This window comes from Anas acuta, chromosome 1, assembly GCF_963932015.1.
Source record: "Anas acuta chromosome 1, bAnaAcu1.1, whole genome shotgun sequence".
Taxonomy (NCBI): Eukaryota; Metazoa; Chordata; class Aves; order Anseriformes; family Anatidae; genus Anas; species Anas acuta.
This window is the reverse complement of record NC_088979.1, coordinates 118,935,949-118,952,629: the sequence shown is the minus strand read 5'-3', so window position 1 is coordinate 118,952,629 and position 16,681 is coordinate 118,935,949. Positions and strand designations below refer to the sequence as shown.

At 49.1% G+C, this 16,681-nt stretch overlaps 1 protein-coding gene across 1 annotated transcript in view; it reads right to left on the bottom strand.

Annotated features, from left to right (window-relative positions):
• Positions 1-261: 261 nt before the first annotated feature.
• GAP43 (growth associated protein 43) overlaps positions 262-16,681 on the bottom strand; it is a 58,257-nt gene continuing 41,837 nt past the window's right edge. The window contains exon 3 of the mRNA XM_068697617.1: positions 262-6,116. Coding sequence (XP_068553718.1) covers positions 6,028-6,116 — 89 coding nt within the window. The 3' untranslated portion in view covers positions 262-6,027. The remainder of the gene's footprint in view (positions 6,117-16,681) is intronic.

Here is a 16,681-nt window from a genome sequence, read left to right as displayed (position 1 = left end):
ATCTTGCATCAGGCCTATGTCTTCTACCTCAATAGATATTTAAAAACAGTAAAACATACCAGGCCTTTTACGTAACCCTGCCATTTTAACATAGCTTTTTACCCAGAGAGAATAAGTGGAAGGTATTTCTTTCCACAGCAACATGACTTGACTGGGAAGGCCGAGGGAAAATGGAAGGAGATTTTTCATAAAAGCACTGTAAATCCACACAAGGGAGAAACTTCTATTCCAGGAGCAAATAACTGCACACGACTACACGAATCTATAAGTGAGAGACTTTATTTGAACCAATTTTTCAAATACAGACATCTGTATTATTCTCACTTCTTGGGAATGTTTTCTGCTCAGTTTCGAAGCTTGCAACCTTAGGACAATATTCAGGACATATGTGTACATTAGATCTCTGCAGATGGACACATTCATAATGCACAAGTACAATGAGTGAGAGACTCTTTCCAGATCCTCACACAAGAGCATCGGAAATGGGCCGCTCTAATTGTCAAGTTCTGCTCTTATTAGCCTCCAGACAAGTCACAGTTCCTTATACTCTCTAGGCTGTAGCCTTCTTCTTCAGGCCCTGATTTACCACTGTGTTACTTCAGCTGTATGCCAGTGTAACTCCTCAAAATAGGGCTTAGGTGATGCATAGGGATGTGTTTTGTTCATTGGGAACAGGCATGAGCAGAAAAACCAAGCTATTAGATGAACGGCTATCCTAGGATTTTCTTTTGTGAGAGCAGTCTAGGTCTCGGGCTGGGATTTTGGGAAGTGACCGGTGGTTCTGAGCGTGTAATACACGAATGGTGACGTTCGGGTCATACGGGGGACCTGCAGACCGGGCCCCAGTAAGGTGTCTCCAAGTTGGGCACTCGAGATGTGAGCCACTCGGTCACTAGCCTGTTCTGCAAATCTCGGCCTTCACCTCTTCTTCCAAGTATTGCTCAACAGAGGAATGTAGTAATAAAGCATTGTAGGTAAGAATGCAGGCTCGCACATGACCTGAGATCAACACCCTGAAGAATGGATAGAGGGTAGTGTTTTCAGGACCACCTAAATGACTCATGATCTATCTGAAGCTCCATTTTCAAAAAACCTCTGGAGAATTTTAGGCCCCAGTTTGCTGCAGGCAGGATCTTGGACATCCTTCGGGATCTAGGAGCGTAAGCCTCTTTGAAAGCCAACGAAATGCAAAATGTTGAGCACCCACGTCACTTAGGTTATTCTGAAAACTGTACCCTATATACATATGGGTAGATAAGGGGCAGACTTTCACAGGCACAAGTGGCAGTTAGACATGTAACTCCCATTGATTTTTTTCCCCCTCGGGGACCTGGAAAATCCCCCCCCGAGGAGATGAATCCTCCTCTCGCATTCTTTTCACACCAGATTAACACCACTGGTTCCAGTGGAGCGACTCCTGAGTTACCCCAGTGTGAGCGAGAGGAGAACCAGTCCTGAGGTGCTCTAAATATCCAGTGAAAGTGCTAATGTGGCAATGCAGAAAAGCAGGGGATCTGAGCACAGGCCTGGAAGAGGACCCCACCGCCACCGCCCCATCTCACTGAGCTGCCGGTGGTCACCAAACGGACACCTTGGCCAACAGAGACCGCAAGAACATTCACTCAGACCCTTTCCTCCGCCTCTGCAAACCACAGCCTCTCCGTTTCCCTCCTAAAACACCTACGACAAACACCAGACCTTTGGTACAAAAAGCCTCACGTGCTACCAGGTGCCATTTGTGGAGCGCAGGAAAAAAAAAGGAAAAAACTGACCCGCGGGGAGTTTGGTATGAGCTACCTCCTTCTATTTTCTTCCTTCCTTCCCTTCCTTTCTAAACCCCTCTCCTCCAGTCATGGCCATTTCTTTCCTTTCGAGTAGCACGTTTGCCAAGTGATGGTGCTCGTGCCATCACCACAGGCGGGCTCCTTCTAACTGAGGCCTCTCACGGGGCTGCGTTAGGGTTTGGGGCTGGAAAACACGGGGTCTGAAGGGATCCCAGCAGGATGCACCTCTCCTCCCTTTGGATCGCAGCTCGCGGTGGAGCTTTTTGGCTGATGCAATGGTTGCAAGGGCTGTGGGGTTTATACGCTACCAGCGCGGGCAGTCCGTGGATGCCACAAAGCAGGCCAAATTCACGCGGATGATTTGCAGCATTGATGGGGTGGGGGTGGAGGGGTTACGGCTCGGATTTCTCTACGCTTTTCCAAGGCTTTATCTAGATGAGGTGAAATATCAAGAGCTGGCCTACAGCTGTTAGGAGCATGCGGTGTAGGTGTGGGTCACTAGCATATCTTCCTACAGAGGCATACGAACAGCCCCCCTTGGACTCAGCACTGTACGTGAGGTCAGGAACCGTCCTCCCAGCAGGAGTCCCTCTGACATCCTCTTCCCTCGCCACGCACAAAGTAACAACCACAGACACCTCCAGGCAAGAGAGATACTCCTCCGGGAAGGAGGAACGGATGCATACTCCCTAGGGAATTCGCGTTGGTTGTTGCATCAGGAGCAGTAGAAGGAAAACTCCAGCTACTCGGCTGGGTACTCTTTGCTCCCCTCTTCACTTCTGGGACCTCCTGCCTCTCGTGCTGCTCTTAGCTCACTTGATACCCTGCTAGAAAAACTGTTCCTCAAATAACCCTGTTCTTCTTCCAATTTCCGTCCCATGCTACATCCTTTGTACTGGTTCCTTTCAGCCTTTAAAAATCTGGCTGAAGAGGCAACTCAAGGAAATCCAAATGCTTTTCTCTGCTCTCTTCCTGTACCCTGAAGACAGCCCAGCTTCCTATACAAATCTTGTGTACTACACATTAAACCACCCCATGCTCAAGGCAGAGGGTTTGTCTGTGCGCTCTCTCTCACGCTCTCTTTGCCCTGACTCTCTGGCAGGATCAGGACATAGTACAATAAGAAAGATAGGGGGGGTGCTTGGTTACAGCCAGTAATTTCAAACTGGAACCAAGGGAGAGGAATTAGTATTTGGATTTTTTTTTAGGTTTGCAGTTGGTAACCACATACCCCGTTCTCTTCGTGGGGGGGAGAAACAAAACACAAAACCCAACCCTTTGTTCTCTAAGCAACATGGCAAAGTATGTTCTTACAAATGGTGGCAAAACACACGCCATGCCCCAGCCGTCAGCCAAGGGGGAGGCAACATGCGAAATGCAAAGGTAAAACGTCCCCAGGGAGAGAAAAATGCTTCTGTTTATCAAGGAGGGAGGAAGGTCTATGTCCAGAAGGACACGAGAGGCAGTTTTCTTTTCCTTCTAAAGTAAAAAATAGTAATAATGGAACGGAGGCAAGATGAAAGGTTTGGGATCTGAAGTCAGAAGAGCAGGGAGACCAAGCGGTCCTTGCAGACACGGACAAGACAGTCCTTAAGAAAGCCCTTTTAAATGGTCATGACAGGAGATGAGGCCAAACAAAAAGCTGTGCTCTCTCCTTCCTGCCTCCTCCCAAACACCTCTCCCACCGATCCTGAGAGCTGAACCTCAGTTCTCTGCATGCACTCACTGCTAGAGACACGGGGCGTCTGCAACCTCCCGGCCGGGCACCCGGCGTGCTACGAACACCAAACACACTCTGCGCCTCTCCTCCCTCGCCTCGGCCCCCGTGTCCCTCCCCATACACCATCCGCCCCACGGCAGGGACGGGCAGGCTCGTGAGACCTGACATACGGTCCAAGCAATGCCTGATGTCCGCGCTACATTTGCTGAATTGAGGTCAGGCTGGAAGGTGTCTCAGGGTTTACTACCCATCATGACATGGGAATATTAGCATATATATCGTTTATGAAGTTTATGACACAATACCTATCTGTCAGTCAGCCCATCTTTCTACCTATTGAGTCTGTCTAATCTACTTTAGCTAGCTACGTTTCACTATCTCTATCAATCACCTATTGCTCCATATTACCTAATTTCTTCCTGTCTCTCTCTCATCTTTTTCACTCTAACCTTTCTTACTCTAGCTATACTCCCCTCTCTCTCCCTATCATCCATCTATCCGCTCTAAAATCTTTTTCTCCCTCCTCTCTCTAATCCCTGTTTTTTAAAATCTCTGTCCAATCTCTCTCCCACTCTCTCTTTCCCTCTCTTTTTTAATCCTCCCACTCTCTCTCTCTCTCTTATTTCCACACAAGGCCAGGAAGCGCGTGGAAAAGAGCCCTGGCGCATTTTGATGGCACTTCCAGTGAGCGGTCTACGTTCAAAGCGATCCTCTCTGAGGAGACACCGTTCATCTTTTCTCCCTATTTCCAACAAAGAGATGGAGGAGAAGAAAGGAGTTGGGCAGTAGGAGTAGGCCTCCAAAGGCTGCGGGGCTGCTGCTCCAAAAGGCCAGAAAGGGACTCTTGGTCTGTCAGCAGACCCGTTTTTTTGGTGTTATCATTTGGAGGCCAATTTAATCCTGGTCCTGCCAACTGTATTATATGGGAATACTGTGGGGTACACTGGCTGTCGTTGCCAATGCAGCCAGGGAACCTTGCAATAGCTGTGGGAAAACGTGGAAAAACTTGGGCCTTAACCGAGCTTTAGGAAAAGGCTTTAAAAAGACTTTAAGGGAAAAACCCCTCAATATATATAAAATGTTTGCTCTCACCAAGAGAGCCTGGGCCCAGCAGGTGTTGGGTGGGCACTGGGGACAATTTTGTACCCTGTGGGCTGTGGCCGTGCAGGTTCACGAGGTGGTGCAATGCCGCCGTGACAGGCCTCGGCTGCACTTCCAGATGGCTGCAGGGGAAGGCCATAAAGCCCAGGCCCACACCAGATCTGGGTGAATAAACCCAGGTTTTGCTAGGCAGCAGGACGGAGAGATTTCTCCAAGCGCTGTCTGCTGGCTCTTACGCTACCAGACCGTGCCCTGGCTGCACACCTATTAATGCACTGGCCCGATTCCTGTTGCCAAACAGAACATTTTTGGGGGACCACGCCACGTTGCTCAACAACTTCTCCAACTCCAGAGAGGGGTGAGGACCCGTGGGGCCCCTCTTGGCCCTTGGTGTGTCCCCTGGCACCTTGGGGCCTCAGCTGGGACCCGTGGGGCTGCTCTGAGGTCGCCACGCTCCTAGGGGCCTCCTAGAGGGGCACCGATTTTGTTCTTTCCCACTTTGCTACTTTTGTTATTTATGTTAATGCCTCATTCAGTGCTGATGCCTCACTCAGAATCCAAGCCCTAAAAATCCCCTTGGTGATGCCAGGGAGAGTGGCCGGGCACTGACCGGTGGCTGAGGAGCAGAGCGGGGCCACGCAACAGGAGGCCCACCAAGACCGGTCTGTGTACGCAGGCCAGAGGGTGTACGGCAGCATAGAAATGCGACACGGCGGTGTTAATGATCATTATTCTCATTTATTATAATTATTGTTCAGTTTGAAAAAGGAGCCTGGAGCCAAGCATTACGCTAATTGGCACATATTATTTTTTGTTCTAGTTCTGAAAACAAACTGGGGTTTGGTATTATTTTTCGTTCATTTGTTTGTTTTTCTTTTTCTTTCGTTCATTCCATCACATTGAAAAAGGAAGAAAAGGATTATTATTATTTCTTTTTTTTTCCTGTTTTGCTTTTGTTTTAACTCACTCGGTAAGTCTGGACTCCTCAGATGAACGGAACATTGCACACACACACACTTGGAGAAGAGAGAGAGGAGAGAGAGAGAGAGAGAGAGCGCTCGTGGTGGGCAGACAGACACACGCACGCGCCAGGTCAAAGAACTCTGATACAGTGCAAGAATTTTCCCAAAATGATTGGATCATCATTACCAAAAAACTCGCCATAACAACACCAAGAAACAAAGAAATGTTTAAGCCACACTGTTTGACTGGGATTTTTCCTGCTTTTTTTTTTTTTTCTTTTTTTTTTTTTTCTTTAAATGTTTGCCACACAGAGAGAAAAAGGGTTTAAGTGGGAATGGGAGAGGGACGGACAGGCTCACAGACGTGAGCAGGAAGGGGGGAGATCGAGATTGGGGTGGGAAGGAAGGATAGAGGATAGGGGGAGGGAGGGAGGGGCAACGGGGAGTCATTTCTTAATGTTCAGGCATTTTCTTGGTCCGCCTTGCTCTCTTCTTCTTTCACCTCTTCCTGCTGGGCACTTTCAGTAGGTTTGGTTTCTTCTACAGCATCTAGTAGGGAAAGAGACGGTCCAGGGTTAGTCAGCCATGATCTACAGCATCCTGCTCATGCACACAGCCATTGCATGACGAACTGCATGGCTTCAGGCTTCTCTCTTCCCGAAGTGACCAGGTCTCACAGTTCCTGGCATTTCCATGGCACGGGAGGAATGTGCCAGGGCTCAGCCCGGCAGACAAGCACACACAAAATGCCTCCAGCCCCACCAGAAACCATGTGCAACTGGAAAGCAACCATCATTCATTACACATACCAATGAAGCCCTTGGCTTATGTGCTAAAATCAGCTAGATCAGATACCTGTATCACCTGTTTATTGAACCCACCAGCTGTGCCAACCACCCCATAATTGTTGCCCCCTAATTTCTGCTACTGGCCCTCCCAGCTGAGTCTTGAAGAGGTCATGAAGAGAAAACTCTGCCTGCTCTTGAAGCTCTCAAGACCCAGAAGGAAAAAATAATAATAACCTGTAATTCAGACTTCTCTTACACCAAACAGAGGTCTAGAGAAATGTCTCTAAGCCTTCAAGAACAGGACCCAGGAGGCTGTCACTGTCTCCAGTTTTCTGGGCTCTCCTTTCAAAGGCAGAGCTGCCCCGGGGGGAAGCAATGGATGTAACTTGAGGCTGGGTCTGCCTGTCAGTCAGACACCTTGCACCAGAATACTGTTTGCATGTTAAAATGTATGCCACTAGCAATCCCACAGCAAGGAACCAGACAGGGAATCAGTACTGGGACAGCCAGGAGGGACAAAGCAAACTGAGCACCACTCAAGCTGGATGATCTTGCTGCTGGGCTCATCCAGCCTAAGACACATTTGTTTCTGAATTATTGCTGACCAGGTCTCATCCTCCTTGGATCAGGCTACACTGGTGTGTCCCCGACCCTCTTTCAGAAGCACCGCTAAGGTCTGTGCACCGTCTGGATTGGTTTTCACAAGTGAAGGCGGTGGTTCAGCCAGTAGAATAATGCACAAGGGATTAGTGCAGTGGAGTGCCTGGTCTGCTCTATATCCCCTTTTCTCCCCATTCCTCAGTGACTGCCCCCCACACTCCCCCACACTGTGGAGAAGTCAAGCAAGCAGCATTACTCCAGATTTGGGTTAAAAATGGAGAAAAGAAGCACGTGCCAAAGGGCTGGGTGATTCAGGATGGAGCACAAGGTTGGTATGTCACATACCTCAGTGCTGGCGCTCGATACACCTCCATAGCATCACTGGGCCTGCCGTGGTCATTCATGGTGGGCTCAGGGGTCTCTGAACCAGCCAGTTCCTGGCTTCTGCGATGGGCTATCAGATTACGTTGTACCAGCAAACAAAATGGGCCAGGGACTGCTCTCTGGCCCTGAGGCCAGCTGGCACCACACGGCTCCTGCCCATATGGCTCCCCAGAACAAGGGTGGATGTGTCTGGGAGCTGTCTGGGGCAAAGCTAATTGGCATGTTCAAAACCCACACCACGGCCCATGCTGTCAGCTTAACAATATTCATGTTCACATGCCAATGTTTAGTTAGTGAGGATTAGCATCCTCACACCCGTGTTTAGCATTAGTAAGATTGCGAACCTCTCCTGAATGAGACCGTTTATTCATTCTTGCCTGGTCCATTCGATGCCATCAGATGGCAGGCTTGTATTTGCTTCCAGCACTGCCAGTAGGTGCTGCAATTCTCACTTCCCTGTCCCCCTCCGCTCCTCAGCCGCTCATTTACATGCCTTCCTATGCACCATTTCCATATGGCTCACCTTTGAGGTGTGTGTAACTTCCCACCCTGAATCAACTACGTTAGTTGCTCTACTTCTGGACCTTCGAATAATTTTTCGTAGTGAACTCCAGCTGCTGATTTTACAAAGAGCCTGTGGGAACATCTCCATCACCCAACACCAAGGCCTGAGCCCCTGCACCTGCAATTCCCTGTCAGCAAAATCTGTGCACTTGCTTTCCCTTGACATTGAGCAGCAAAACAGAATTACATTCAAAGACTCCTTCTATATATAGTACAGCTACAGCCACGAACCAAAACCAAAATAGGTTATTGATTAAAATAGGTTCCAATTATAGTTGGAAGGCAAAGCAGGCTAACTTGCACCAGTTTGGTTAATTTTCCTGAATTTTCCTGAATGATTTCCTTAATTTTCCTGAATGATTCAATCTCTGCAGAGGGAGGGGATTCCTTTTAACCCTGCTCTTCTCCCAGGCATTAGTAGCAGGACACGTGTTGAAGTATGGAGCTGAGAGCATGCATGACCATCCACACCTAAATGTAGGCCAAACGACTATTGTTAGCCAGCAGCTTCGCTAGGAGGCTCTGAGAGATCCTTAGTAAGACAAAATGTCTGCTTTCCCATACAGTAATGCAAGACGAATGAAAGATCATCGAAGGATGAGCAACACAGCTTCAGGAACACAACCCCAGCCACTGCATTTCACTATATTTAAAAATTTCTTCATCTTCTCAGTGAAAAAATCTGATTTCCAGGGAATGCCCCCGGCACCCAGAGGCTCCTGGCTGGCAGAGGAGCCTTGCTGCTCCTGCTGCTCTTCTCTGGGGAGCAGCTGGTGGTAGGCAGAGACTGCACTGACTTCTGCCAGGGCTGAAATAGCCTGGACTGACTCTGAGGTCAAGGAGCACCAGAAAAGCTACAAAGTCAATTTGACACATATTTTAAGTCTTGGGAAGGATCAGGCAACCCAAACGCTGGACACATGGCAAAATCAAGCCAATTTCCACCTTTGGGGATGGCCCAAAATATAAACAAGAAGTCTATCTTTCTGATGAGAACTATCAAGCAAAATTCAGCTAGCCATTCTTCCATTCTTCCTCTTTTCTTTTCTTTCTTTTTTTTCTTTCTTTCTTTTTTTTTTTTCTTTCTTTTTTTTTTTTCTTTCTGGTGTGGTTTTGAAGCAGTGAGGAGACATAGTATACACACAGGTGCACCCTGCTGCCACTAAGCTTTGTCTTACCTCCTAGCAGGTTTAGCATCGTTTCATTGATCTTTAGAACAAGGGGAAAGAAGCAACCTGGTGTTATTATTCTGTAATGAACTTCAGACAGAGGTAACATCACAAAGGATAAACAACCCAGCATAAAAAATGAAGTTCAAGCTGTGGCACTGCTAAATCATAGCAGTGAAAGAAGAGGATTCTCTCTGTGCGATGGGAGCATGGTAGCGCAACCCTACTGACATCGGGGCCAGCTAATAGCAGCTTCTGATTCACAAGAAGAGGTGAGACAGTTTGTCTGACTCACCCTTCGCCACTTTGTTTGATGCAGGCTATTTCTGCAGCATGGTCTCCAGGGTTTTCTCCAGCCTAGTTTTCAGCGTCCCAGAAAAGGGCTCTTAGGTGTCCCTGGGGAGATTATTAGGTAGCTATCCTGGGGGATTTCGTAGATCAGAGAGGATCTTTCTTACATTGTTTTTTTTTTACCTGATACTAGGCTTGATTTCCCACTTTCTTGAACTCGGGGCTGTCGCAGCTGTTGGTTTGTAGCAGACAGGTACAGTTCACAGACAAAACTACAGCCTTGGCATTGCACATTTGCCTTGCACTTTGTTGGACTAGGTGTAAAAGGCGACAAGAAAGCAGGTGAGAATTCGGGGTGTTTATGCAAAGTTTTCGGTGTCCTGCTTGAGGCACAACCACATGTCATCCCAGGTAGCCAAATTTTCACCTGTCTAAAGCTGGCCCCTTCTGAATGCACCGGTTTTGTGAGGTCTCCTCTTGCAAGATGAGAGCCCCCTGTGTCCGCTTGCAAGGGAGAGAACAAGCAAAAAGCAGTGAGCTATCTCTTAAGATGGACCTGGACTGGGGCAGCGCAGAGAGATCATGAAATGGGAAAGCTGAAGTGGAAGATAACAGGCATCTTACCTAAGTGCAGGCATCTACGCACAGACATCTCCAGCTGGTCTTCTCACCCTGTGCTCCCTTTCCAAGCAGTGGAAATAAACACAACATTTTAAAGACTATTAACCTAACTTATTTAGATGCCTACTATAGGAAAACTGGAGTTGCAGCCAGGGAACACCCATGTCTTTATCAAGCGAAGGTGTCTAGCATGGGTGAAGACATCCACATTTGTTCTAGAGCATCCCAGCCACAGAGACAAAGCAAAAAGAAAGGCCCAGGCCCAAAAAATGAGAAAACAACATGTGCATGCATTGAAGAAACAGTACAGGAGCGAAGGCTGAGATGTAATATTAAGCAAAAGAAGACTGGGGAGGGGTTTGTATTGCAGCTTTAACCTTTGTTTCAATCTTTCTAAATCTACGGTGATTTCCTCAGTCCAAATCATCCTATAGCATAAGACAATTTGGCATTGGTGATGAGCTTCCATGAGCTGCTACCAAACCTGCTTCATTCAAGCACACTGGATGGGGCAGCCTCGAGCTGAGAAATATTTGGGGCAGCCTCGAGCTTAGAAACATTTGGGGCAGCCTCCAACAAACCTCAGGCTGTGACTGTGCAAGTGCTTAAGGGATAGAGCTGTTTGATGGGAGAGGCTGAGGTGTGTTTGCTTCCCAGCTTAAGGGTCTGTGTCAAGAGGTGCCTCAAACCTACCGCTCCAACAGGTACCTTACAGGGAATTGTAAGTGCCTTGCCCACGGAAGAGAAATGATACAGAAATGAATTACACATCCATGCTGAAATAGGGTCTTAGAGCGCTCCTGCCCCTCAGCACTCCATTTATTTCCTGGAAGGGGTGAGAATGATGTCTGTGAGCCCTGCTGGTGAGCAAACGCCTTGAACATATGCAGCTCTGGTTGCTGTAAAGCTGAGGCAGGCACGCAGGCAGCAGTATTGCTGGATGGTGGCACTTCCAGCTGCCTTTGCCTGTGCTGTGCTCTAATGGCTGAGCGTGCAGGCTCCTCTCCAAGTCTCTCCACTGCCCTACATTAGAGAAATTAGGTTGAGTGGATTTCCGGGTAAAACACTGTCTCTTGGGACCTGCCCAGCTCCCGTCTGACTTGCCAAGATTAATTAAATCAGAGCAGACATCAGCTTATGACCATAGTAGCAGTAACCTCTCTGCTGATCATTTCTTTTGTGGCTGGTGGCTTGGGTTTTGTTTTCCTTTTCCTCTCTTTTCCACTGCAGATCTTTAAATTACCACAGCTGATGCCAAGATAAAAGAAATTGCACAAACACTCTGGGACTCTACTACAGATGCAGGGATTTTGCTTTTGCTGCTTTCCCACTGTTTGCATAATTATTGCTGATATTGATTGTGCTGCTAGAACATGCCTTTGTGCTAAAGCATTGCCCATGCCTCCTCAACCGCTGCTCTTTCTCTGGCTCCAGCCACAAGGTGGGTCCTTTTGCCATGCTCCCTCCTTCCCCCATCCACCCTCTGCCAGCTGCAGCTTGGCCAGAGATGGGACTGCAAACCTGTGCCTTGTCTGGTCCCCTCCTATTTACTTCCAAATATTAATCTGGGTCTTGCTGCCCTGTTATAAGCAGCCTTCATTTGCTCCAGAGACGACTCTGTTCAGAGACATTTTTTGGAGGGTGAGGAATGCTGCAAGGCCCCGTTTGAAATCCATGACCTAAGCATCTCCTAGTTTTAACGACATTTGGGTCCAGATTTCGATCCAGGCTTCACAGCTTGATTCATCTGTCCCGATCCATCTGTCCTCCTAGCCAGCCAGGAGCCAGTTCCAGGCAGACAATGGTAGGTCTGAGACTGCTGAAACAAGATGCAGTTCGGGTTCAGAGCTGTCGCTTATGCAGTTCCCTTCCCGATCCAAGTTAGCCCATTGCAGTCAGCCCTGCTATGTGCCATACACAGTGCTAAAATCCTACGCCCTTCCCGCTCGCTGCTTCTGAAAACTGACAGATTTTCGCTGGCCCAGCAAAATGCTGAGAAGCGAAGCAGTCGGGGATTTTGGATGAGTGGCTGTGCCTGGCCCAGGGGGCCAACATGCATGATTTCTCCCAACCTCCTCGCTTGCTACAGATGGACCCAGGGTGCTACATGGTTCCTGTGAGCCCTGGGGGTCTTGAAGGGCACGTGGCACCTGGGAGACCTGCATCTCCTCAGCACACCCTGCAAGCAGGTGGTGGGGTGGGATGTCCCTGCCGCAAGTAGCAGGCAGGAGGTCCCAGAGAGCTGCCCTGTAACTGCTGAAAAGAAGCAGGCAAAGAAGCAGGGAAATGAGGGATTTCCCCTCCTTCCTTCCCCTCCCTCCCGGTGCCTTTGGTCCCCAGCACCGTGGAAATCCCACCGTGCGTCGGCATCCTGCAAGGGTGGGAAGGGGGGAGCGGAGCTGGGGGTGCACGGCAGTGGGGAGGGGGTACCAAGGGAGTCAGGCTCCTGGCTCCATTGCGAAGCATCTTTCACAGTGTCTAGACACCAGCTGCCGAGTTGCCATGGAAACTCCCAACTTGGGCTGCCGGGCGGGAGCGGAGAGGTCTCCAGAGACATGGGAGTGGTGGAGGACGAGGGTGGAGAGAGGAGAGGGGGGATGTTCCTCGCGAATGTGAGGTGTTAACCCTGTTACAGCTACATTGGCAAACATTTTTGCTTCCTGAGGAGCGGGAAAGGAGTGGCTCTCCTCTCTCCCGGTGCCGTTTCCTTCCCGCATGCATGGATGCAGCCAAGCCTGAAGGCTGAGACAAATGGCATGCCTGCTGCTGGCAGGTGTTTTATTCCTGCCTAGCGCCAGCACTTTTGGCCCAGGCTTCCCATGCACAGTACCTATATCGATCTAGCAAGGATTGCAATCCAGCTAGGACTGGAAGAAGCCTACGGGATTGGTGAGGTTTTTCAGGCCATGGGCTCTCCTGTACCAACACCTCATTCTCAGCTGCCATCACAGTTGCAAGCAAATGCAGCCCAAGGGTGCTTACACTGCTTGACTTTCCAGCAGGGTGATGTACTGGTCTTTTTAGATATAATATACAGATCATACAGGATATATACATATACATACAGATCATGTAGGCTATAATAACCAATTCATACATTTACGACAAACGCGGACCTTTGTGAAGGTCAAGAGCTGTCTCCATTGTGACCTTCCCAAATTGCTTCAGGCAGACAGCAATGTAAGCACTGGTCTTCATCACCATAACGATGGCCTAACTCGCAGTCGTGGAAGTATTTAATTTTTGTGGCATCCCAGCAAGGAAAGCAAAGGCTTTTATCTGTATTTTAGAGGGAGCACAGTATGAAGAGCTGGGCTGTGGTCACCCAAGAGCCTGTGGTGTACCCATGAGGCTGAGTCTCCTCAGCTCTTCCTTCCAGCCTCAGCCAGCTCCTCCGCACACAGCAGCACCTTCATAGGTGCTGCACCTTGGTCCTGTTACTCAGCAAAAAGGCCTGTGATTTCTGAAATTCCACAAAGTCCTAATTTCAGGCCAAAATGGTGCAGCAATCTCAGTAATATCCCCACAAGCCCTCACAAGATGGGAGGGAGAAGAACGGCATTCATTACTTTACCTCCCTGAAACAGGAAGACCTGAGAAATAACCCACCAGTTGTTTGCTCTTCACCTTCCCTGCCCCTGTAGATTTCACATGGGTCCTGCAGACCATAAAGGCTACCTTTTTAAATTCCTTAAATACCTTGCGATTCGAACAGCTTGATTACAGATATTTTTACTGGCTTCCAGCTGTGGAATGTAACACTTGGCAGCTGCTCTTGGCTGATGCATTGGAAAACAAGAAGTCCCCATCTCACAGGAGGATGTGGATTTTACAGAATCACAGAATTGTCTAGGTTGGAAGAGACCTCAAGACCATCGAGTCCAACCTCTGACCTCTGATCTCGTGCAACAGTGTTCTGTTGTGTCACCCAGCTTTTCCTTCTTGCTGGGTTAAACGCTGGAGGATGGTTTGGAAACAGAATGCATGTGAAAAGAGAGTACCAGGGTCTTGACAAGATGCATCCATTTATTCTTTAGCCTCTTTACTGTGATTGCCCTATGAGATGATAGGGAAGAAATCAGAGGAAAGATAAGAAGAAATGGAAACACCCAGAGCTGATTGTGGCCACGTGCACCAAAGGTGGCCTTACTGAAGTGACTGATAGTGATTGCCATACAGCCAGGACAATCCCAGAAAACTGATTAATTCTGGGAGTGAAGCTTACAGCAATCTGGGGATGGAGGTGCACGTTTGGATAGTTCTGGCAGATGCACAGAGAGTAGCACAGCAAGTGACAGCTCTGCTGATCAGCCTGGCAATTGTGGTAGGATCAGTAGGGGAAGAAAAATGAACCCAGAACAATGGCAGCCTGCTGGCATTCATGCACTGCTGATCCTGAAATAAAGAGGGCTCAGGACAGGAAGGAAACGTGCAGTGCTGGAGCTTTTGGGTTCTCAGTCTACAGCTCCCACCTTGTCATATAGGGCAGGCTGTGAGGTTGCTCTCTTCCCCTGCCTCAGCAATGTTGCTCAGGGAAAAGAGGCCAGAGGAGGAAATCTTCCATAATTGCAGCAAAAAGGTCTAGAAATTCCTTCGGTGCATCCAGAATTAATGTGCTGCTCCTCCCCTTGTTCTCCTCCCCCTTCAGCTGTCAGTGACAGGGAAACAAATTGCTGCAGCCCTTACTACAAACCACACGCCCGCCTCCCTTCCCCCAGACCAAAAGACATGTGCCATTCATAAGCAGCCTGACTGCTTGTCTCCATTATTAAACCCTAGAAGGCTGATAAATTGGGGATTCATGGAGCCTGCAAGCCTCCAACAACCCAGATTGCCATGGAAACCAAAGGCAGCCTCCATCTCTAGCAGAAGTGATATTGATCTAGCTGAAGGCAGGGAATTACAATCAAGGAGAGGATATAAAATGTCTCTTTTTCTCCCCTTTGCCATCCTCCCATTTTGTGCTGAAGCGAAAGAGAAATTTCATTTAGAGATCGTTAGTTTGTTGCAGTCCATCTTCATATACCAAGGCTCTGCAAATCTGATGCTAAAATGAATTAAATGCCTGTTGTCAGGCCTTCCACAGCCTTCTCGTCAATAACTGTCCCCAGCAGTTGCAACATCAACAACACCAGCTCTTTGCATCAGGATATTATTAATATTTCCCATGTGCACAGCTGGTGTGCACACATGCGGGATCCCAATGTGCTTGTGCAGAACGGGCACCAAAACACAGCTGCAGCTCTCTGGGAGGCATTTCAGGCTTAATGCTGTTCCCACTGAAGCTACTGGGAGCCTTTGCTGTTTGTTTCAATGTGAGGATGTCACCACACAGGTTCTGACAACCTGGATATAGGAGGAGGGATTTTGAACCATGAACATGTGTGGGGAAATCCACAATCAGAGAAAATGCGGAGTGGCAGTGCTGGTGCAGAGCAACCCTCCTCTCAACCCCAAATCCATTATCTGAGACTGCTTAATCACAGCCCTCCAGGGGTGGAAAGAGCAGGATTCACAGCACTCATCCTGAAAAGCTGGATGGACAACCGGGCACCTTCCTAGCTCACGCCACAAAAGCCTGATCCTGCCTGGTTTGTGACCTCACAGATTAGATCTGGGGGGTGTGGTCGATGCCAGGCTGAATATAAGCCAGCAGCATGCCCTGGCAGCCAAAAGGGCCAACCCTACCCTGGGGTGCATCGGGCACAGCACTGCAAGCGGGTTGAGGTAAGGCATTGTCTATCTCTGTTTTGTGCTGCTGCGGCCTCGCCTTGAGTACTGTGTGCATTTTTAGGCTGCACAGTATGCGAAGGACATAAAACTATTAGAGAGTGTCCAAAGGAAGGCAACTAAGATGGTGAAGGGTCTAGAGGGCAAGAAATATGAGGAACAGCTCAAGGAACAGGTCCCTTGGTTTGCTGAGCCCAGAGCAGAGCAGGCTGAGGGGAGGCCTCATGGCGGCCTGCAGCTCCCTCAGGAGGGGAGCGGAGGGGCAGGCGCTGAGCTCTGCTCTCTGGTGACAGCGACAGGACCCGAGGGCACGGCATGGAGCTGGGACAGGGGAGGAACAATCCTGGGAAATCTGTTCCTGTGAAGGGGCAGCAGCTAGCATCAGTAGTTCTGGGTTTAGTTCAAATGAGGGAGTGTTTTTTACCCTCTACCAGGTTGCCTTCTGCAGGAGGGACTTTCCGTCCTCCAAATGTTGTGAGCTCTGCACCAAGTGCATCAGGGCGGCTGCCCCACAGTAGTCATCTTGGTTTAATTGGCTTTTCACTAAAACAGTTCGATCAGAAGGGCAATGAACTGATTAATGAGAGCACCCAGCAGGTCGGGGACACCTCATAGGGGCACAGCGTGTCAGCCCCATGTCTCGTGCACAGCCGGGCTACACCACCCAAAACGCTGGAGCAGAAGGCTCATCTGGGTTGTGAGTGGCACAGCTGAAGCTTCCTCAAGGTGAAGCAGCCTGTACTCTCAGCTTGGTTGAGAGTCATCATTTCGATGACAACCATCACAGAAACCAGCCCTATCTAGGGCAAGAACTTGGCCAGGCCTGAGCTGCTCTGAAATTGTACTTGAAGTGGAGGCAGTGGCCCCACCGTTTTGTGCTCATGTTGTCTCCCCTGGTCCTCTGGCTGATCCTATTCACTGCAAAGGTCCTTGGCTCAGGTCCTGCGTGGTGGTCACAAAGAGATGT